Raw genomic sequence first — 24,155 nt, 5'->3', positions numbered from 1 at the left:
AAAATGTTTCAAAGTTTTTCTAAAAACCACTTTTCTCCACGTTTTATGCTACCCTCTTCATTATTAGCCGAAAATATTTTTTTGGTTTTTCGGTTTATCGAAGTCTGCACGTACCCCTCGATAGTCGATACACAAATTTGGACTCGAGGCTTCCCCCTGGTAATGCGATCTCGGAAGGCAGGCCTCCCCTTTGCAACACGAGCTCGGAATCGGGAGCTCTCGATACGAGAGGTACGTATCGAGAATGACTCGGGCCGAAAATTTTCTAAGTCAAAATGTTTCAAAGTTTTTCTAAAAACCACTTTTCTCCACGTTTTATGCTACCCTCTTCATTATTAGCCGAAAATATTTTTTTGGTTTTTCGGTTTATCGAAGTCTGCACCTACCCCTCGATAGTCGATACACAAATTTGGACTCGAGGCTTCCCCCTGGTAATGCGATCTCGGAAGGCAGGCCTCCCCTTTGCAGTGCGAGCTTGTTTCGACTTTCGAGGATGTAGGTCTCACTTCTCAGTGCCTATTACTCTCCCCTATTACTCACTCCTGCTGTAGCCTGTAGAAATAACTTTACACTAGGCTTGAGTAATTATGAGTTTGCCTGAAGTGTGCCTCTACTAACCTAGTATAAGCATCTAGTAGCCTACTATGAGCTTTCATAAGCTTGTTACGCCCCTAGTAAGCGTAAATAAATATGTTAGGATGTCCAATTTAGGTGTTAAATGGTGTTAAAGATGAAATTTCGAAGACAAAATTCATGGCATAAAATGGAGAAAATGGAGAATTACTCATGGGTTTTTCCATTTTCTCCATAGAAAAAGTCTCCATTTTATGCCATTTTATGCCATTGGCCCCCCCCCCCCCCCCCCCGTTGTTAGTTTTTACTTTTGTTGTTTTTCGGATCAACTATAAATTTAAGATATTTCTGGATCTGGAATCAATGATATTTCACAAACAATAAAGGTGGTAAAATGGCAAAATTGGGCATAAAGACAAGTGCAAAAGCTTGAAAAGGTTGGTCAGCCATAAATGACACCTAGTGGAACTCAAATATAATGTCCAAAATCCTTTGAAATCTTGATATATCAATAAAAGGGATCTGTATGTACTATCATCGCTGGTTTGATTTCAAATGCAGTGCGGAATCGCACTTTGTACCTAATCTACTGCCGCACTATTTCGTACCGTTGTCCGTTATCTGTACTACCAGTTGTTTTTTCGTAAAACACATATCGAACAATTTTGTCCTTCAGAAAATAAACCCAAAAAGTTCATTATCAATATTGTGAAACGTGGCAAATGCATTACTAATGACTCATCGAGCTCGATCGCAAATCGCAATCCCTGATCAGATTGAAATACAGTCACTTTAGTCACAAATCACAATTAGATGGTATCGGTAGATTCTTAGATTGTAGTGTACACACCCTTTTGTGTGTGAAATGTATTGAAACACAAAATTGTTACCATGTTCTACCTTAATGTGCTCATAACCACCTCATTACTAACTAACCTCCTCCGTAATCAGTTTTACACATAGCTATTGTGTCAAAATTACACTAGCGTAATCATTTGGAAACCACCCCCCCCCCCCCCCTCAGCTGATTACGTAATATGTGAACAACCGCAATGTGCCTCATAACCACCTTGAATTACTAACGACTAACGACTAATGACTAGCGATTCATTCTAACATTCTAACCCAAGGGTACTGTGGGTACATTTCTGTGCTCACACATGAAACCCAGGAGTTGTAAGTCAAAAATGTGAATAGCCGGACAGAAATAAAAAGAATATTTTGAAAAACTTAACTTAATTGGGCAGAGACTAATTTTATTTTATTTTTATTGAATGATATTGTGCCTAAACGTTTCTGCATTTCTGGCTGAGACCAACAAGATCATCAGTCAAGGCGCAGTGCTGCAGAAAGAGATGAAGACGGTCGAGGAAAAGGTCATTCTGGACACCGATTATGCTGATGACATGGCTATTATGGACAACTCAGGGGAAGGCCTACAGGAATCAACTGATCTATTAGTTCATTACAGCTCCTACGCTGGGCTCAGAATAAATGCAAAGAAGACCCAATGCATGGCTGTAAGCAAGTGCGCCTCCCAGCGACCTTTCATCAAGGATGATTGTATTGAGCTGTCGGTTGAGGGTGAACCCGTCGAGCAGGTTAGCAACTTTGTCTACCTGGGTGCAACTATCAGTGGGGATGGGACAATCAACAGAGACCTGGATGTCCGTATCCAGAAGGCTAATGGCGCCTTTCATCAGCTCTGGAACATTTTGAATAGCAGAACTATAAAGACTCCAACCAAAATCAGGATCTATAGGGCTGCTGTCCTCACCATCTTGTTGTATAGAGCTGAAGTCTGGAACACCACCAAAAAGCAGATGATACTTTTCGAGGTTTTCCATCAAACCTCCTTGAGAAGGATCCTTAGGATTAAATGGTTCTTTCATGTGACCAACGACGAAGTTCTTAGGAGGGCTGGCATCAAGTCAGTTGAGACTTTCATCAGTGCTGCGCCTGCCAGGCTACGTTGGTATGGACATGTGGTTAGAATGCCAGACTCTAGACTACCGAGGTTTCTGTTGAACTGGAAGCCAAATTATGGAAAGAGGTCAAGGGGAAGACCCCGTAAGAACTGGAAGTCCTGCGTACTCGAAGATGCTGCTAAGTTTACAGGTGTTGAAAACATCGACAACGACACAACAGAAGCTTTGGCTACCAACCGAGTACAGTGGAGACATATGTTACGCCGCCAACGCGATGTGTGTGATGCAGGCCACTCCAACGACTAGGAGGAGACCTTACCAGGCCATGTAACATGTAACATGTATGTATGATATTGTGTATGGAACGATAACTTTATGTAGAATCTGTTGCTTTGATAAACCATTGAAGTGCTAGTCGTTTGTAAATTTGTAAAATGATAGTTAATATTTATATACTTTAGATGCTGCATACTCCATAATTTCTTATAGTTTTAATCGATTAACAAATGCATGTATTTTAGCAAGACAACAAATGTTGATATGAAAGAAAAGGATTTCAAACACCTGTACAATTATGGAGATATCCCAGATAAAGCTAACCCGACCCTAGAGTAAGTCAAATTATTAATCAAGTTATTAAAATTAATTTAATTAAAGAATTCAATCAATTTTGTTTGTTTTAATTTTGTTTTAATTTGTTTTAATTTTGTTTTAATTTTGTTTTAATTTTGTTTCAATTTTGTTTTAACTTTCTTTTAATTTTCTTTTAATTTTCTTTTAATTTTCTTTTAATTTTGTCTTTGCCTGTTACTTTTGTTCACATATACACATTTTGCTCACATCACTCACAGTCAGCCGCTCTGACATGGTTAACCACCTTCCTTGTGTTGTTGGTTAATCATATGAGCGGGATATAAACACTCATTTCATTTCATTAATGCTAATAGTGGGATGGTAAATTATTAGTTAATAAAATTGAAACTTGCAACATGTTTTCGTGATATATGAGTCCGGTTTTTAATTTTTTGCACGTTTCTTTTAGAAATCAATATCTTTTGAATCTAAAACATTAGAGCATTGATTGGGTTAGGTTGGTTACAAATGTATTGATGTTTTCAGGAAACTATTGGCACCCCACAAGGAGGCGTTTAACTTTACAGTGGGTGTTGGGTTGGAGCATGCAGTACAGGATCTACTGCCCGAGAAACTGCTTAATGCTGACGGCAAGAAGGTAAGAATGATATAAATATATAAGAATATTATGAATATATAAAGGAGGCTGCTCTCTAAAGGTCTTAGAGGGAATTAATAAAAAATTAAATAAGCTGAATTAATGTTCGTTTATATTGGTGACAATCCCATCCATTTCATTTAAATTTTTACCAACTTTAGAAGACAATATACACTTCTCGATCTCAATTAGAAGTGTATATTGTATACATTTTAATTGTCACCTGCAGGTGACACTACGAATCAAACGGGTGACATTCAGTAAGCCGATGGTGAACGAAAAGAACTCATTCTCGAGGCAGCTGTTAGTGTACCCATCGGAGTGCCGTGAGGGAGGGACTACTTATCAGGGAAACTTGGAAATCGATGTGAGTTGGTTTATTTGCACGTGCTTTATCAAGTTTAGATAGGCTTGTTGAAAAGTTAGGAAACTGCCGCACCGTCTGAAGCTTTCGTTAAACAACATGTACAATGTACAATTTACATGCCCATTGCCCAATTTAATATCAAAGTCAATCACAGTACTCTGCCGTTCTAATTCTATGTATTACGCAAAAACATGGAACCTTATTAAAGCGAAAAACGTATCCTAATATATTGGCAGAATACATGCATGAACCTATCAAGGATACGCGAATTAATCTAAATCAAAGCAGTCATATCACAAATAAGATATCAATTAGCAAAACCGAAGCGGACAATTGAAATTTCCACCGCAACTCCACTAGAAGTTCCAGAAAAGATTACGTGTTCTAGATCGTAGTGCCAAGGATACCCTACACCGCCTTATCAGTTATCTCGGATCAGAGGAGTTAGACCAGTGACCTATGACTAGGCTTAGGCTATCTGTAAGCGGACGTTCGCATAGATTCACCTTAATTATGACTAGGCTATCTGCAAACGGACGTTCGTATGTAATTCACCTTAATTATGACTAGGCTATCTGTAAGCGGGTGTTCTCATACATTCACGGTTCACCCTAATTATGACTAGGCTATCTGCAAACGGATGATTGCATGTATTCACCATAATTTTTGCCAATTTTTACCAGCTGCCAGCCCTATCGGGGTTTTCAAACAGAGTGTGCTAAATCACTATACACTCGAACTTCGAGATTTTTCTAAAGGGCCCCCGATAGTTGAAATTAATCTGAATCGATTTTAAACGCTGATTCCGAATCATCCCACATGACATGGGTTAAAAATTAAAATACTCTCCTGGCGAGTTATCGGCGAAAAAATCTTTCGCTCACAATCACATGACATGACCATTTAAGGAAGTTGGTATAATTTCTCGTTAGTGTTAGGGTTTTAGAATATACTTCAGTTAGGGATTAGGTTAGGGTTGGGGTCAGAGTAGAGGGGTAGGATTTTTAGTAGTCCCTCAGGGCGATCTAGAGAATGTGTTTTTAAGTAAGTCACATGATACTCAAGTGTAGGGTGATTAATCATCATACCCTTTCAGATTAAGTACCTTTCCCCAAACTCCATGGTAAATCAGGGTTTTACTGTACCTGTTCCCTTCCGCTCACCTCTTTGCAAATAGGAGCAATAGGCTTTTAACCGGCCGATAGCCGTAAACCCCCCCCATCCTTGTGCTTGTTCAATGTTCACCCCATTGTCTCCACAGTTGGATGTACACGTTGAGGATACCCTGGTGTCCAGTTTCACGCGCCACGTGGGAATGGCTCCCATAATGGTGCAGTCTGATATGTGTAACTTACAAGGGCTCACTCCGGATCAGTTGGTGAAGAGGAAGGAGGACCACAATGAGATGGGAGGGTACTTTGTCATCAACGGGAATGAGAAAGTCGTCAGGTTAGGGTGTTGAATTTTAAAAATTCTCAGCACGAATTTGTTGTTACACTTAATATGTTAGGTTTTCGGGAAACACTGAGGAGAATGATAGCTTAAATCCCGTTTCGTCTAGGGCCTGTCGTGATATCATAGATCGCTTAGGTTCCACCAGGATCTGGTAGTCCTCATAATTCTGCGGTTTCGTCGTTTCATTCAATAGTATTCCATTTTATCTCAAATTACTCCAGGATGCTGGTTAATCCACGAAGACATTTTCCTTACACGGTAAAGAGAACGTCTTACAAGAACAAAGGGGCTTGCTTTACTGAATTCGCCCTACAGGTATAAGACAGAGCTGCTGTAGTATCTGCAATTAAATATTATGGGACGGTGCTGTATTACAGTACACTCCCTTGGTCCGCCAACAATAGAAGAGGTCGGCTGGTTGACCAAATCCCTAACGGACCAAATCCCTACCGCAGTACCGCTATCAGCTCTAACCATAACACAGGGGTTATAGAGGAAATGTACCCTAAATTTAAGCCAATTATCAAATTATGTAATCAGATTATCATTACAGATGAAATTTATTACAGTTTGTGATTATATTGAATTGAACCACCCCCCTCAGATAAGATGCGTCAGGTTAGACCAGACTTCTCAGCGACAAACTCTACACTACCTCAGTGACGGACAAGTCATCTTGAACTTCACCCACAACAAAGCTCTCTACTTTATCCCTGTTGTGCTGATTATGAAGAGTTTACTTGCTGTTACTGATAAGGAGGTATTTTTGTAACCGTTTTACATTTTGAGTCCATACTGTTGTGATGACCAATAATTATACTTTTACACTCAGCTTACAATTGATTTGAAAAAAAAACCCCAAAAATTTAGTTTGTACCGTACATTAGAAATTAGAATACAGTAATTGTGGTTGGAATTCAAACTTCTCTTAATAGATGGACAGTATAAGGTTGACACACGAATCAAATTCAGCTGATTTATAATCGAAGGTTGATGTTTAGACTCTAGAATACATAGTTATAAGAATCCCTCGATTTCCAATAACTTTGGATTGGTACCGTTTTTCACGCAAATAGAATTTACCGGCGCATTGAAACAAAAATTAACCAAGTGACAAATACTAACAGCGCCTGCGAATATTTTGACTGTCAGTAAGATTTTTATAATAGGGACTTGTAGTAATTAGATTGAGTTGTAGATTTTTGTGCTGTTCAGCAATATCCAGTTACCAAATTTTGTTCATAGTACAGATCAATAGCGACCTCTATTTGGGCTGTGCTATCAGGCTCGACAAGCCATAATTAGATTGTCTGCTAATTGAGCATATAATTACACTTAAATTTGAAAGTATTGGACTTAAATCAGCGATTCAAGAGTTCATTAAAATTGGGAATGCTCAACGTACACTTAACAGAAACTCTAAACAGGTATTTGAAGAATTGGTTGAGGGACACGAGACTGACAAAGTCTACTGTAACTCAATTGCTTCCATGTTACGGACTGCTCAAACTGAGGCTGGAACGTACGATCAGGTAAATACAATTTTATGCGAGATCATAACCAAACATAAATTTAATTTCTTGTCATCTAATCTGGGAAGGTTTTTCCAGAAAATTAATCTTACTCCATTTCTAATATGTTTGATGATAATTGCCTCCTCAGATTCGCTGTTACCTTGGCAAGCTGTTCCGAATAAAACTGGAGTTGCCTGCCTGGTACACTGACGAGGAAGTTTGTGTTGTCTTGCTCAAGAAATTTGTCCTGGTCCATCTGAACGACAACTTTGACAAGTTCAACCTTCTCGTTTTCATGGTCAAGTGAGTGATACTCTCAAGTGTGTGCCTTAATTATTGTCACTGCTCGAGAGAATCCCCTGTGGACTGTGGAGTTATGGAGTTTGGACGTTCAACGTAAACGTGCTAACAGCTCTACTTCTATGACATAACAGTAGATTTGGTTCCCACTATTAAGTAAAATTAAGTAGCCAACCATCATTTACCCGCAGGAAGCTGTACGCGTTTAAAGACGGTAGATGCGCAGAAGAAGGAGCTGACAACCCCATGATGCACGAGGTGATGTTGGGGGGGCACCTGTACCTGGCTCTATTGAAGGAGAGGTGCGAGGTGTGGCTGCGGACACTGCGGATAGAAATGGAGAAGGCAGTGAAAATGAGTGAAACTCCTGTGGATGTAACCACTGACAGTGTCGTCAACAAGTGCGTGATATTACTACTAGTTGCTTCCAGTTCTAGATCATTCCTATAGCTGGGTTAAAATCTATGAACATCAGTATTCTGTTGTTCTGACCTTTATTTTTTTGCGTACACCGGATTTTAAAGATTCTGATTGAAACCTGCACCTCCAAGCTATATTCGTAAAAACTTCTTAACCAATCACCTCCTCCCACATCAGAATGCTTAACCAATCACCTCCTCCCACATCAGAATGCTGGCTAGATTGCCCAATATTGGACACGCTCTCAACTACTTCCTGGCGACAGGGAACTTGAAATCTAATTCCGGACTGGACATGCAGCAAATATCTGGTTTTGCTATTGTGGGCGACAAACTGAACTACCAGCGTTGGCTCTCTCATTTTAGGTCAGTTTAGCACCTGATTTCAGTGATATATATTTTTTTAATTAATTGATGCATCAATTAAAAGCTGTATCCACTGAGTTGAATATCTTGAATTTTCAAAATGCCACTTTTTCCATCAGATGTATACATAGAGGAGCTTTCTTTACGGAAATGCGTACCACAACAGTCCGAAAGCTCCGGCCGGAAGCTTGGGGTTTCATTTGCCCCATCCACACTCCGGATGGGACACCTTGCGGGTTGTTGAACCATCTCTCCGCTGCTTGCACTGTTGTTACTGAACTTAGCGAGGATACGGCTATTCAGAGGTTTGTTTTAAGATCTTAAAATTACGGAGCATCACGTGACCATTTGCACTACTGATATGTACATATACCTTATCGGACTTTATTTGAATAGACATTAAATTGGACGCTGGAGGCCCTAGCGTTCATTTTAATGTCCGTTCAAAATTATGTCCGTTCACAAAATAACGTCCGATAAGGTAAGTTATTCATTATAGGGGGGGGGTGTCACGTCCGTCTATGTCCGCTTGTCTCATAGAATCCAAAAAGGACAGGACATAGGCGGACATAGGCGGACATAGGCGGACATAGGCGGACATAGACGGACATAGACGGACATAGGCGGACATTGGCGGACATAGGCGGACATAGACGGACATTAGCGGACATTAATGGACACCTAAATTGCTAAATAAAATGTTCAATTTTTGCTGTTATAGGGGGGTCATGTTTTTTGTCCGTTCGGTACCCTATATTTTCAAAACGGACAAAAAATAGATCGGACAAAAATGGACAAAAACGGACAAAAATGTAAATAACATTTAGATGCTTCCTCCTCCTACTCTTCCTCCTCCTCCTGGCTCTTCCTGATCTTCCTCAGTCCTCTTCCTCCTCCCCTCCTCAGTCCTCCTCCTACTCCTCCTCCTCGTCCTCAGTCCTCCTCATCAGTCCTCAACAGTCCTCCTCCTCCCCAGTCCTCCTCCTCCTCAGTCCTCCTCCTGGGTCCTCCTCCTCCTCTTCATTCTCCTCCTCTTCCTCCTCAGTCCTCCTCCTCATCCTTCTCCTCAGTCCTCCATCCTCCTCCTCAGTCCTCCCCCAGTCCTCCTCCTCCTCCTCCTCCTATTCAGTCCTCCTCCTCCTCCTCCTCAGTCCTCCTCCTCCTCTTCTCTCTCAGTCATCTTCCGCAGCCATCCTCCTCAGTCCTCCTCAGCCCTCCTCCTCAGTCCTCCTCCTCCTGGGTCCTCCTCCTCCTCTTCATCCTCCTCCTCTTCCTCCTCGGTCCTCAGTCCTCCTCCTCAGTCCTCCTTCTCATCCTTCTCATCAGTCCTCCTCCTCCTCAGTCCCCCTCCTTCTCCTCCTCCTATTCAGTCCTCCTCCTGATCCTCCTCCTCCTCAGTTCTCCTCAGTCCTCCTTCTCATTTCTCCTAAGTCCTCCTCCTGAGTCCTCCTCCTCCTCTTCCTCCTGAGTCCTCCTCCTGCGTCCTCCTCCTCCTCCCTCTCAGTCATCCTCCTCAGCCATCCTCGTCAGCCATCCTCCTCAGTACTCCTCAGTCCTCCTCCTTCTCAGTTATCGTCAGTCCTCCTCCTCAGTCCTCCTCCTCCTTCTGGGTCCTCCTCCTGGGTCTTCCTGATCCCCCCAGTCCTCTTCCTTCTCCCCTCCTCAGTCCTCCTCCTACTCCTCCTCCTCGTGCTTAGTTTTCCTCATCAGTCCTCAACAGTCCTCCTCCTCCCCAGTCCTCCTCCTCCTGGGGCCTTTTCCTGGGTCCTCCTCCTGGGTCCTCCTCCTCCTGGGTCCTCCTCCTCCTGGGTCCTCCTTCTCCTCCTGGGTCCTTCTCCTCCTCCTCCTCAGTCCTCTTCCTCCTCTTCCTCCTCCTCCTCCCTCTCAGTCATCCTCCTCAGCCATCCTCCTCAGCCATCCTCCTCAGTCCTCCTCAGTCCTCCTCCTGAGTCCTCCTCCTCCTCAATCATCCTCCTCAGTTCTCCTCCTCCTCCACCTAGGTCCTCCTTCTGGGTCCTCCTCCTCCTCCTCCTCCTCCTGGGTCTTCCTGATCCTCCTTCTCCCTCTCAATCATCCTCCTCAGTCATCCTCCTCAGCCATCCTCCTCAGCCATCCTCCTCAGCCATCCTCCTCAGTACTCTTCAGTACTCTTCAGTCCTCCTCCGTCTCAGTCCTCCTCAGTCCTCCTCATCAGTCCTCCTCCTCCTGAGCTAATGTCCACTAATGTCCGTCCGAGTCCGCCAATGTCCGTCCGGGTCCGCAAATGTCCGTCCGTGTCCGCCAATGTCCGTCTGTGTCCGCCAATGTCCGTCCTCCTCCTCCCCAGTCCTCCTCCTCCTCCTGGGGCCTTTTCCTGGGTCCTCCTCCTGGGTTCTCCTCCTCCTGGGTCCTCCTTCTCCTCCTCAGTCCTTCTCCTCCTCCTCCTCAGTCCTCTTCCTCCTCTTCCTCCTCCTCCTCCCTCTCAGTCATCCTCCTCAGCCATCCTCCTCAGCCATCCTCCTCAGTCCTCCTCCTGAGTCCTCCTCCTCCTGAGTCCTCCTCCTCCTGAGTCATCCTCCTCAGTTCTCCTCCTCCTCCACCTAGGTCCTCCTTCTGGGTCCTCCTCCTCCTCCTGGGTCTTCCTGATCCTCCTTCTCCCTCTCAGTCATCCTCCTCAGTCATCCTCCTCAGTCATCCTCCTCAGCCATCCTGCTCAGCCATCCTCCTCAGCCATCCTCCTCAGCCATCCTCCTCAGCCATCCTCCTCAGCCATCCTCCTCAGTACTCTTCAGTACTCTTCAGTCCTCCTCCGTCTCAGTCCTCCTCAGTCCTCCTCCTGAGTCCTCCTCCTCCTGAGCTAATGTCCACCAATGTCCGTCCGAGTCCGCCAATGTCCGTCCGGGTCCGCAAATGTCCTTCCGTGTCCGCCAATGTCCGTCTGTGTCCGCCAATGTCCGTCCGAGTCCGCCAATGTCCGTCCGTGTCCGCCAATGTCCCAAAAAACACGTCCGTTGTCTCATAGAATCCAAAAAGGACAGGACATAGGCGGACATAGACGGACATGACACCCCCCCCATTATAACAAATTTTTATAAAGTTTGAAGTCAATATCAGTTTCCGCCCTCCTTTCTCTCAAACCCCCTTTCTCTCAGACACCTGGTCTCGCTAGGAGTGAACCCCATCTCAGCACCTCGAACTCCAGGCTCGGTGCCCGTTATATTGGAGGGTGTGGTGTTTGGCACTGCCCCGGCCAAGCGGTGCGAGCAAATCGTAACGGGACTTAGGTACTTCAAAGTCAACGGCCAGATACCTGAATGTACTGAGGTAAGAACCTTCTGACGTTACATCAACCAAAGTTGTGAGCTTCGCCGTAGCCACCCGTGATCCTTAAAATATGATTCTATAAATGTCTATTTAATCTCTCTCAACTTTTAGGTCGTTTATTTGCCGGTGATGACTGCTCCTGGTCAGTACCCTGGACTCTTCATCTTCACAGGTCCAACCCGCATGGTGCGACCTGTTCGGAACATTGGATTTGACAAGACCGAAATGATCGGAACTTTTGAGCAGGTGCCGGGATATGATATTTTTGCAGATTTTTTCAATTGATTGAATCTCTAGACAATACAAATTCTCTGCCATTGTATAACATCGCTTCTTCAGGTTTACCTCCACGTGTGTATCACTAAAGATGAGTTTGAAGAAGGTATCACCACCCACCAAGAACTCTCTCCGATCAACATGCTCTCCGCTCTGGGCCAGCTCATACCCTACTCCAACTTCAACCCCTCCCCCCGAAACATGTACCAACTTCAGATGGGTAAACAGACCATGGGGATACCATCTCACACACTAGATTTCCGGTCCGACAGCAAGGCTTACAAGCTGGAGACTCCCCAGGCTCCACTAGTCCGTCCCAGTGCCAACAGTAATTACGATATAGACGAATTTCCGTCCGGGACGAACGCAATTGTAGCGGTAATATCGTATACTGGATACGATATGGAGGACGCCATGATTATAAACAAGTCTGCATATGAGAGGGGGTTTGCTCATGCTAATATCCAAAAGTCGCATGTTTATGATCTCAGCCCTAAGGGAGGAAAGAATTCGGAAGTGTTTGGATATGATCCCTCGACATACACTCCGCAGGGTGACGAAGATGTCAACTTAATAGCCTTAGATTCAGACGGAATGCCGCCAATAGGGACTAAACTGGTATTCAACGACCCCATGTACTCAACGATAGACTTAGCCACAGGAAAGTGTACCATAAAACGTTACCAAGGCCTGGAGCCTGGGTTTGTTCACAGTGTAAAAGCGCTCGGGAACGATATGGGTACAGGGGACCTCCACAAGGTGTGTATAACCCTGAGATCGACCAGGAACCCTACTATAGGGGACAAGTTCGCTAGTCGGCACGGTCAGAAAGGAGTCTGCTCCATGTTGTGGCCTGCTGAGAGTCTACCCTTTACAGATGGTGGTATGGTACCTGACATCCTCTTCAATCCTCACGGATACCCTTCAAGGTTAGCTTACTCAACTTTGCTTTTAATTACTATCTAGGATTTGAAGCCATGCTTTATTAAACAAGTTTTCTCATTTTAACCTTGTGAATATATTGCTTATCTGGGTGCATAACTGCAGCGCAAAGCCTCGTGTGAGCACATCCTCAACCGTGCTATTCTTCACTGCCAAATATTACCTTCACAACACTGTCACAGTCCTGTCACAGTATGTACCTTCCTCAGGATGACAATAGGTATGATGATAGAGACGATGGCAGGAAAAGCGTGTGCAGCCCACGGGATTGAGCAGGATTGTACACCCTTCTTGTTCAGTGAGGAGAATAGAGCTGATGACCATGTTGGGGAAATGCTCAAACAAGCTGGTACTTTACTGCTTAATATTCTGATTTAAAACAATCCAATGTTAGCAAAATAATTGTTTTGACTTTGTCAAACTACCGATAAAGCTTTTCTTTCAGCGAATACTTGGGAAACTTAGTACAGATACATATTTCTACAGAAAACATTTTGCAGGATACAACTATTTCGGTACGGAGTCCATGTACAGCGGACAAACGGGAGAGGAGTTTGAAGCTCAGATATTTATCGGAGTAGTTTACTATCAAAGACTGAGGCATATGGTGTCAGACAAGTACCAGGTATATTTCAACGACTGTTTTTGTAGCCATAAAATTTAAGATTGATCATTTCATTAATCACGTTATTTGCTCGACTTTTTTTGTTTTGTTCGCCGTGTTCTGTTAGTCAAAAAGGGTTGGAAGAAACATTTTTCTACTCCCAGGTGAGGACGACAGGCCCCGTGGACCAGTTGACCAGACAACCTATAAAAGGAAGGAAGAAGGCTGGTGGAATCAGGTTCGGGGAGATGGAGAGGGACGCACTTTTGTCTCACGGCACAGCCTTCCTCATGAATGACAGGCTACTCAACTGCTCCGACCTTTGTGTTACTCATGTGAGTATGACAGGGACTCTTTATAGTTTCCTCAAAAACACTATGACTCAGCCCTGAGTTCTGGTTAAATAGAATGAAAATGGAGATAAAGTCAAATGTAATTGGAGATAAAATAAAATAAAATGCTTTTACTTAACTTTTAATCGATAATATAATATATAACTATCCGGTTATCCCCTTGTAGGTCTGTAAGACATGTGGTAAGACGATTGGCGTTTATTCAGCGGCTTCTTTCAAATCGAAACAGTCCTGGAAATGCAGAGTAAGTTTAATTCAAAACTAAGCTGATATAAAATCGCACATATTAGCACTGTTTACTTCACACTTTTGATTAGGTTTATTTTTCGTAACAAGGGGTCGGATACCTTGATAGGAGAATTTCTTCATTTCAAGAATTTTAATTTATGATCCGATACTCTTTTCCCCTTCATATAACTCGTCAAACTCGCCCTCGGCGACAAGCGAGCAGTTATGACAATTCCAGTATTAAAATTTTAAATTTTAATAAATCGAAGCTATCGTAAGCTGGTGTAAGCTGTTTTTGAACTTCCTCAAATTAATTTGATAGCATGTCTGATATCTGGATGATAAGATATAGTAAAACTGTTACGGACGTAATATGTAATCGGATCCAATGATACAAAGCAGATGATTAAACTTCAGTAGGCAATTTAAGTAAATTTCCTAAATTTCAGCTGTGTAAAGACAAGTCGGAAGTGGTACCAGTAAAACTACCATACGTTTACAATTACCTCACCGCAGAATTGGCTTCTATGAACATTAGCCTTAGTATGAAACTGAGCTAGGCCGATCATGGGACACACGTTTTTAGCTAATTTATTAATTTTAACTTTTATTTATTTGACAGGCTAGGGTATATGAGAAATTCTATCATTATAGTTTTTTTGAAGTCTGGCATAATATGTTCAGAAGTATTATATATATTCTGTTTGATCATTTATTTTAAGGATTTTATGATTTTCTTAAAAGGACCAGTTACTTAGTACTTTGCTTGTATTGGTGAATAAATGAAACACGAAAATTACAATGAAGGTGATTAAAACAAAAAAACAATCAAAACAAGAAATGATGTACAAAATTCAAATTACAAAACCAATCCAATGAATTAAAATAATTTAAAATATACACTATCTGCTTACATACGATAAATCTTCCATACCAACAATAATATAATCCCAGTTAAACAACAAATAGTCACAATTATACATTCAATTGTTAGTTTAAATATCAAATCTTCATATCTACTTGCAAAATCTATCACATCGATGGTTCAAACATCACATAATTAATGGACCGACAGATTTAATCAATTCCTAAAAACTCATTTAAATCGTACCCAAAAATAGCAGCATCATCCTTATATAACTTCGTTAAAATCTGTTTCTTATCCACGCTAATATCCCTCAACAACACCTTGGCCTCGTCTCTCGAACTGCTACTTGCCTCTTTGAAAAAGTGCTCAGGAACGTAGTTCTGTAGATTTAGTTTGTCTATCAAGTACTCACTCTCTTCTTTTTGGTTCTCGAACTTTCCAACAAAGTTGTAGTTTATGTGGCATGGTCGACAAATAGTTGTCACCGGTATCCAATGTTCGTTCATCTCCTCAACATTCTGTAATTGTGATTTGGGATTAATAAACCTTTCAATTAATCAAACAATCGATCAGGAATTAAGGACAGCTCATTCAACTCCAGAAAGTTATTGATCCTTGAGAAATATTGAATGCAAATCCAGAGTAATACCTTTTAGTAAAATTTAGTTAACAATTCAAATGAGATAAGATCCTAAATTCCTGACCCAATTTACCCAATTTGCTAATTACAACATGATTGATTATTTCATGATCTTCATTAGATAGCTCACCGAGAATGATGTAATGTAGTTTATGTACTCCTGGAAACTTATTGGGAACCCCCTCTCCAGCTCGTGGGGTGTGAACTTCTCCCTGAACCTCTTCATTATGTTCCGGCCGTATTGGTGATGGAAGTTGACATAGTCTGACCTGACCAGATGGATTGTCACTGCATTAACTACATATTAAGGTTACTTAATTGCTCCGGTATTTAGATAAAAATGCGTCAACTTAAAATTGCTATTAACATTAAACCAATTTATCATTTTGGAGTACCGTACCTGTTTTCCTTTGGGTGATGTTGAAACTTGTCCCTCCAAGCGCTGACAATCCTCACTAGAGGGTCTCTGGCAAACGTGAAGGTGTAGTACTTGTCCAGCCTGGGTAGTAGCTTTGTTTAAGCAGTCTGGCCTCCCTATCTGTGCTTTCAGGGAATTGTAATACCTGATAGCTTCAACAAGTCAACAATGTTATCACGTGTCAGCTTCTTTGCTACTACAATAATATTGTTCAGTTCCCCTTCAGAGTCAGACTCAAACTGACGAACTATAAAATTAGTTGAAATTAGAATTAATTACTTAAATTTACTCTACAAATTCTACTCACACTCTCAAAGCTTTAATGGTGTCCAGGTCGCTCAGCCTCTTGAAGTGATAATCCAAGTGCGGGAATATATCCTCAATGTCTTCATCCTCGTACATTGCCACCTCACCAGACTTCAGTAGGATTTGCTTCCACTTAGTGCAGGCTGCTTTTGGTACACTGCAGTACGCAAATCTGAGAGTTTGAGGTTTGAGTGAGGACTTTATAATGAGGTCAAGCAAGAATAAAAATTGTTAATGTTATTTTAGGGCAAGTACAAAGTAAAATGATGATTATTTTCCTAAATCTTCAAGCTAAAAATTAAACATTTCAAATGAACTTTGGCTGTATTCCAAATTGATAAATTCAGTAACTTATAGATTAAATACTTGTGTTTGTGATCTACGAATACTCGATTGTACAATCCTTTCTTCTGGTGAGCTGCCAGGAACTTTGGTTCTGAGATATCACCTCCCGAACATTGATTTTTCATCTGTTTGAAAATGAAAGAGTCATTAGCTCGATTAGCTTAAGAATAGAATTCTTCATAGGATGCAGATGGTAATTATCCAGTGGACATTAGATGTTTGTTGTTAACAGGAAACTATAGGCCAAAGGAGTGTAGGAAATACAAATTGATGAAAATATCCACTTTTCTCACCATAGTAAGCCTCTTTCTATTCAAGCTTTCTACCTTCTCGTCTCTCTTTCTCATTGCATATTTAAGCGGCCTTGCGATTTTGGATGATACCTCTTCAGTATTATTCTCTGCAAAACCTACAATAGATTGATGAAAAATGAGATTATTGATATTATCTCTTTTCGGACTTCAGTAAGAAGAAATTGTTTCCTTGCCTGGATAGGAGATATTTATCTTACAATAAAAATGCAAATGAATTCGTAAGCATTATAATTATCGGATTGAAATCTGGAAATGCTTGAGAGGAATTTCAAGATAAAACTCCAGTACAATTTCTAGAAAATGATGTGTCATTATTCAGTGCGTTTTCAATAAATACCTTTCAATACGCTTGAGCAAACATGTCCTAAAAGCAAGGCTAGGAGAAATATTACTGCCACTTTGAGTAATTTTTTCAATAACCGTATTGGTATGTATTGATTGATTCCATCATGAGCTATATCGGTCTCATCGTGACGCCTGTAAAAGATGTACTGATATATTTTTAGAGTGTTTGATGAAGTCTCACTTCCTGATCAATTAAGCCAGGATTAGGATACATTTTTTTCTTCCACCGACATTCAGCAGTTAAAATGTACATGAAAGTTTAAAGTTTCACTTTCAGTAATTTTTTTCATTAACAATTAAGGAACAATAAATCGCAATTTAATTGCATATAGATCCGGACAGAGTCCATTAAGGATGCAATTGCAATTTTCTCGAATATTCTCTCCACTAACCTCGCTTTGTAACGGTATGAAGTCGGGATGAACGGCTTCGTTGTCCGTACGGAAACAGGCATCAAACTACTCTGCAGCAAAGTCGTGCACTAAAACACTACTTGCACTGTTCTACGGCTCCGACAGGATCATATCATCACTTTCTCCGCGAGGGAGCTATTATCCAATAGGTTTCATTTGCCTGCAGCTGCAACAATTCACCTTAGATCACTCAACGTAATTACGATATTGGCTGCAAACACGATCCAATAGATATTGTACGTAATATTGTTCATCTTCGTATAATACTATAATATGCATCTCATGAAAAACAGTTTGCAGACAAACGTTGGCAATAACCTTTAAAGTTAAGCCCTGCATCCGATACAATTATTCTAAGCTGTGGCTGAGTGGCCAGTGCCATGTTCAATCAGAACAGAGTTGTTTATATCGAGGGGTTATAGTAGTATATGATATTTAAGTTGTTGAAGGGGTATTGCAACATGCATTGCAAACATTTAACTTTATAGTGGCTCTGATAGTGCTAGTGCTAGCAATATATAAATTCCTCTATCATCTATTAGTATTACTATTAACCTACTGTAAAATTAAAATGTATAAATTGAACAGGTAAATTTTATATGTGCTTTTACGAGTCGAGAGTTATCAACATTTAGTTCAAATCTACGGTCGAGGGGGTGGGTGAGACTGCCAAGGGAAATATATTCTCATGAATTTTAATTTTCAGGCACATAGGAGGGCTCATACGAAGACATTGAACTTGAAGCAAGCCTTTAAAATACTCCAACTTGTGCCATATGATGCAGTAACAAGTCACAAGATGACCTAAAATGCAGATTTCACAGAGCTTTGCTTTAAGTTTAGGGTTGAAATGAATGATATGGACACACCCCGAGCAATTAATCGTACGTATCCGGCCTTAAGCTAAAACTAGGCCCGCAAAGTATGACCATGTCATCTCATTTTTAACATGATTGTACAGGTGACCACTGACCAGGCCGGTACTCACGAAGTTAAAAGGTCGTGTCAGAGCCAGAATGGTTTTATATCTTCATTCTTACAAAGATTGGAGATAGATTAGTCACAGGCCTTTTTTATTAATCCTGTGTACGTGGACTGGGACGTTGTTATTAATATTTATAGCTTTCATCTCCGGCCAAACCATCAAACTATCCTACGGCATGATAGTTTAAAGAATCAAATCTTAACCGTAACGGATACAAACAAAATTTACAGTAAAGTAATCGAATCAAACAGTTGCATCATGATCATGCAAGTGACGGGGGCGGAGTATTACTATTAGTATTAATTGCGCACGAACTTGGAGGGGTGTGGCAGTATAATGGTTAAGTATAAAGATCTCGTGATGTAGTTTTAGGATTTATGCTAGCGGTGCCAGACAATTGATTTTATTTTAAAGTTTAATGGACCTGCAGAATAATGGCCGTCGAGGGATGCATGATGCAGACCAGTAAAACTTAATCAAACAGCCCCATTTTGACCGAACCGGTTTGAGTACCATTACCTGCCCTGAAGTCTTCGAACTAAAATGGTATTGGTAACAAAAACAAAAGCTCAGATAACAAATAATTTCCGGCCTTGTGTGGTTAAAAATTATTAAAAATGGTATGAACACAAAATAGCTTGCAGTTTGCACTGTTAGTGTTAAAAGGTTGCACAAATTTAGCAGATTTGGTTCTATGTTACGCGTAATAGGTTGAACGATATCAAAGTTATAAAATCGTCTAACCCAACGTCAACATGGGGAATGTGGTTATACAGCTCTGTCCAACTATCAAACTTGACAGCCACTCCAAAGTCCAGACTGCAGGTAGTGGTACAATGCTTGTTTATCAGGCCCGGTTGAAAGCTTTAACCGCAAGCCGCGATCACGACTTGACTATCCGGCAGCTTGTCATGAGTCATATTATTAATGTAGGTATGCAGATTGTGGAGAGTACGTGCAGGTAAAACGATAAACCTGCGAGGGTCTGCAAGATGAAGGGTATGGAAGGGTCTGGGCTGCTGACTCCTGTTAAACATAGAATCAGATTGTCTAGGCTGTACAGTGTTCAACAACTCGGCATACTGTCTGTGAGAAGTATGCTGCTGTGATCTGATATGCCTCACCAAGGGCCTCATAATTTAATCATAGGGACTATTCAATATACTGGGCCAAACTTCTTCTAAAGTTCTGTGCATCTGACGTTATGTAAGCGAAGCCATATCTGGAAGTTAGCACTATACCATTCATGTTCAATCTACACCCAATTCTTAATCCTAATGCCAATGGTAGGTATTTTATTCTGACCAAACTACGACCCACTAATCACTGTGCCAATTGCCACTGATTTTATTTATTTCCTTATTGGGTCGAATCAGAAACAACCAGGAAAACAGCTATAAGTTCCTCCAATCCTCTTTGCCCTCTTTTTATGCACGTCTTGTAGCGCGATGCACCACTGTGCCTCACCGAGCTGCGAAGGATTGACATCGTGAATCAAATGCACGTCTATAGTCCTACTTCCTAAATATTGATTAATCGATTCCTAAATTGTTTGAGCTAATGAAACACCGTTACTGAAACACGAACGAACTGCACAACTAAAGGCTCTCAAGTGATACAATAAAGCAGCTAAAGTTAACGTTTGACGGATATTAACATTAACAAAACAACTCTGACAAGCTACTGTTGACTGACAGAGTATATATCGGACAAGACCCCAGACCCCTGCTGCGACCTGCCACCCGGCCTGTATACTGCGATCTATCACAAGCTGCAGAGGTTAGTGGCCTCTGTCTACAAATTACAAAACTAACTCTAAGAGTAAGAGTCGAAGCAGCCTTACGCAATACACATGGTTAAAGGAGTGGTAGCAAGACAAATGACAAGCAGGCATATTTTTAGAGGGTAATCAATGTAGTAGGACATGCATGATGGACGTATGTCATACATACATGCATGCACTCTATTCAGCACTGATGAATTGTCGGTGTTTTGCACTTCGCCATCCCCAATACAAAGCTCCTTGTGATCAGGTGCATGTTGTTTCTGAAGGTCGAGCTTTAGAATGACCCGATTGAGCTGTGAACTGGATGACGTATAATTATAAACGAGATCGGGCCGGTAACCATAAGCATTGTAGTTAAATGAGATAAGGAGTCCCTCGGTGATGGGAACTACTACTAGTTATACTTGAATCGAGAAATAACTATAAGCTAAGGACCTAAAAGTCAAAATTAAAAATATATAACCGACAAGGCATAAATTCCCCAAGATTTCCCAGAACTAATGTAGTGTTATAACTGATATAAAGATTCGAATGTATAGAAGTGTCAAATTATGTTTTAAAAAAGTGTACACTACACTACACGCCCAGGCACCAACAGTACAGTGGTGTATAATTACTGTTCATCTGGCTTGTTTATTATGTAAGCGTATGTTTTTAGGGCTATCTTTTGGGGGAAACGTTGCTTCCTGCCACTGTGTTTTAATTGGTAGATCAAGTCACATGATCACTCAACAACGTGACATATGCCGGTTCAGAATCACGTGGTAACACGACCCCATGCACGTGTCAAGTTACATGGTACAGTGTATTATACTGTATAATCAGTGGTAATCACGATTCAAAACTGCAAGCATCTTAAACATTAAACATAAACCACGAGACAATGATCAACAGTCTGGATTTTTCATGGTTACACATAATGAAAGCATAATCATGCCGCTTGAAAGAACTAATTATCAACTTCGTCAAACTCAAAGCACAATTGCATTTGCAATTATTGATGGCAATTATAATAATAATAATAAATTGAAGTTTAAGAACACCACTATTAAGATAAACTTATACTCAGCAGTGTTTAATCTAGTCATCCCAGAAACTATCATGATAAAAGTTAGGACTGCTATCAAATACTTGAAAATATATCGTTCATATGAGTGAAACTTAAAACTAAAGAACTAACACTAAATATAGGCCAAAATCAGTCATTGATATAGTTTTTCAAGTTCATGCTGAGACAGTTTAAATAAGAAAGTTTTTAGAAATGCTTTAAAAGATTCCAGGGATTCAGCTGATGTGATGGTAGTAGGCAGACGGTTGTAGATCTTTGGAGCCACGACTGAGAAGCTTCGCTCGCCAAACTTAGAGTTGAACGATGGAACCATAAGTTTCAATGTGTGACCATGATGAGTGTACCGAAACATGTCTTGAATATACGTTGGAGCGAGCCCTAATAATGATTTGTGAGACAACAGTAATATTTTGAACACAATCCTTTTCTTTACATCCAGCCAGTGAAGATTAGTCAGGTCGTCTTCCAGGTGGTCATGCTTATATTTACCAGTAATTATTCATGGCTCTAAAATTTAAAGACGATCCATGTCGGAATTTTCACATATTCCTTCAGACCATTCCTTATCCCGATAAGAGCCTTTACTGTGTCGCCATAAACGGGAACACTAAAAATTTTGCTCCAGGAACATTACAACAACATTACAATAATGCAACTAATAAATAATCTTCCGATCAGGATATTAGTATTACACTCTTCCTTCAGAGGCTGAAATTAATGTACTTTGTGAGCTGTTCCCAAGTCCAGACACCATTATTGAAAATGATTGTTTCAATATGCAGATATCCCTGTTATGTTATATCTAATTATGTTGATAACTGATATCAATATGAATTTTGCGGTTGTCTCGCTAACTTAAACTAAGAGTATCATACAAAATAAAATGTTTGCCGAAGTTAAGAATATCTGAACATTTCTATACTAAATTTCAAAATTTGTACTTAAAACGGGGGTGATGCAACGTCAATTAATGTCAGTATTCCATAAAAACCCCAAACTGACATTGACATTAATTGACATTAATCATTAATTGACATTAATTGACATTAATTGACATTAAGGGGGCAGGGGGGGGTCTTTATGAAATTTCTCTCGAAATTGATTTTATAGTTGTTTCTGATAGAGGGGAGTGATATCTATCTGCTGCTTTTGGTCCCATGGAAAAATATTGTTCCTAGCCGAATTTATTGCCGGTCAAAGGTCAGCGTTCATGTGTAATTGTATTGCGCGAGCGATTTTCAATCGCGCGCCCTGAAAATCGAGTCTAAAATTCTATCTTCTCCTACTAGAAAATCGCTCGCGCAATACAATTACACATGAACGCTGACCTTTGACCGGCAATAAATTCGGCTAGGAACAATATTTTTCCATGGGACCAAAAGCAGCAGATAGATATCACTCCCCTCTATCAGAAACAACTATAAAATCAATTTCGAGAGAAATTTCATAAAGACCCCCCCTGCCCCCTTAATTGACATTAATTGACATTAATTGACATTAATTTGTCTAGAAATTTGAGATTATCATTATTCGATAAATATTCAAGATATTCACGTCTATGTAAGTTAGACCGGTTCAAAAAAACAAAATGTCCTTGAATAATTATGAGTATGTTCTTATCTGTTGATCCTTAGGTTCAAAGACCACCAAAAAAATTTCAGCTTCCAACTCTTCCATCTTCGGTCCCCACCGGCCACGCCCATATTTTATTGGTTTCTTATACAGGTAAAATATCTAGAATCGGCTTTTTTAGTATGAAGGAGTAATGTTAGCTGTTTAAGATTCGTTATTCAAACATAAATGTCATGAAGGCATTTCGTTTAATGTGGGTTTTAGGTTCTGATGATGTTGAGAACCACGCCCATTTAAGAAAATTAAATTTCGGAAAACCGTATTATTTTAGTTTTATTGTTTAATGATCTGAATTTTTTCACATTTCACATTTCCATATGTGATAGTAGTGAATAAATTGATGATATAAACGTTCTAAAGTGCTAAAAATATGGTAGAACTACATAATCTCTGATAGAAAAATATCGTGTCAATTAATGTCAGTATTCCAAAATTTTGCAAAACTGACATTGACATTAATTGACATTAATTGACATTAATTGACATTAATTGACATTAATTGACATTAATTGACGTTGCATCACCCCCCTTAAAACTAAAAGATTTCCTGCACACTGCAGAGCTCTCTTCGATTTCTTTTAGCAAGGGTTATTCAAACAAAAATGTCGCGATTTTATAGACACTTGACTGTGATCGACAGTGTTTCGTAATGAACCCCTCCCTAACATATTGTGAATTTAAATAGCAGTAACTATTATCGGTAAACGTTTAGTCCTATTATAAGTAGGAGACGAACTCTGCAACTGCAAGATTGCGCAATTCGATACCTGTATGCTAAACGTTATTAAGTTGCGGAAGAAGGCGATCAGCAAATTATCATCCTTTTAAATAAAGCATTCAGTAACAACTGTTCAACTTGAACTTCGTGTTCAATTTTGAATTAGGTATAATGTTTGCGTGGTACTATAACTATAACTATAAGTATACTGGTGAATTTTGATAAATTGCTATATTAATATATTTGCAATAATTAAAGCTCTCAACATGAAATAATAAATTTGACAATATCACTTGAATCATGTAGACTGATAGTAATCGGATGCCAAATTCCGGAGAGGTTTTAAGATGTAATATGAAATTTCCATGCAATACCTTTCATGGCTAGGCTGGAATGTGGATTGTGGAAATGTTCAACCCCTATTAAATTTTGAGTCTATGAAAAACAGCACCGATTT

The 24,155-nt window shown here is 40.4% G+C and overlaps 2 protein-coding genes across 2 annotated transcripts; one reads left to right on the top strand and one right to left on the bottom strand.

Moving 5' to 3' along the window:
• The first annotated feature begins 3,007 nt into the window (after positions 1 to 3,007).
• On the top strand, positions 3,008 to 14,618 carry LOC134821079 (DNA-directed RNA polymerase I subunit RPA2-like). The gene is made up of 19 exons (XM_063831748.1): positions 3,008 to 3,112; positions 3,621 to 3,732; positions 3,962 to 4,099; positions 5,361 to 5,548; positions 5,776 to 5,869; positions 6,159 to 6,314; positions 6,982 to 7,086; positions 7,217 to 7,371; positions 7,560 to 7,769; positions 7,998 to 8,153; positions 8,273 to 8,458; positions 11,285 to 11,456; positions 11,568 to 11,702; positions 11,796 to 12,661; positions 12,884 to 13,023; positions 13,175 to 13,299; positions 13,443 to 13,613; positions 13,798 to 13,875; positions 14,309 to 14,618. The coding sequence occupies exons 1-19, from the start codon at positions 3,012 to 3,014 to the stop codon at positions 14,417 to 14,419; spliced, it is 3,399 nt and encodes a 1,132-aa protein (XP_063687818.1). The 5' UTR covers positions 3,008 to 3,011; the 3' UTR covers positions 14,420 to 14,618.
• A 39-nt stretch (positions 14,619 to 14,657) lies between these two features.
• On the bottom strand, positions 14,658 to 20,901 carry LOC134821080 (carbohydrate sulfotransferase 11-like). The gene is made up of 8 exons (XM_063831749.1): positions 17,488 to 20,901; positions 17,088 to 17,227; positions 16,730 to 16,845; positions 16,458 to 16,561; positions 16,093 to 16,263; positions 15,768 to 15,866; positions 15,498 to 15,636; positions 14,658 to 15,245 (listed from the first exon to the last, which is right to left on the bottom strand). Exons 1-8 carry the CDS (start codon positions 17,547 to 17,549, stop codon positions 14,937 to 14,939), a joined length of 1,140 nt encoding a protein of 379 aa, XP_063687819.1. The 5' UTR covers positions 17,550 to 20,901; the 3' UTR covers positions 14,658 to 14,936.
• Between the last annotated feature and the right edge of the window lie 3,254 nt (positions 20,902 to 24,155).

The sequence above is a fragment of the Bolinopsis microptera genome, chromosome 9, assembly GCF_026151205.1.
Source record: "Bolinopsis microptera isolate Bmic1 chromosome 9, MBARI_Bmic_1.0, whole genome shotgun sequence".
Classification (NCBI taxonomy): Eukaryota; Metazoa; Ctenophora; class Tentaculata; order Lobata; family Bolinopsidae; genus Bolinopsis; species Bolinopsis microptera.
The sequence above is the reverse complement of the archived record's forward strand: the minus strand, read 5'-3'. Positions and strand labels throughout refer to the sequence as shown.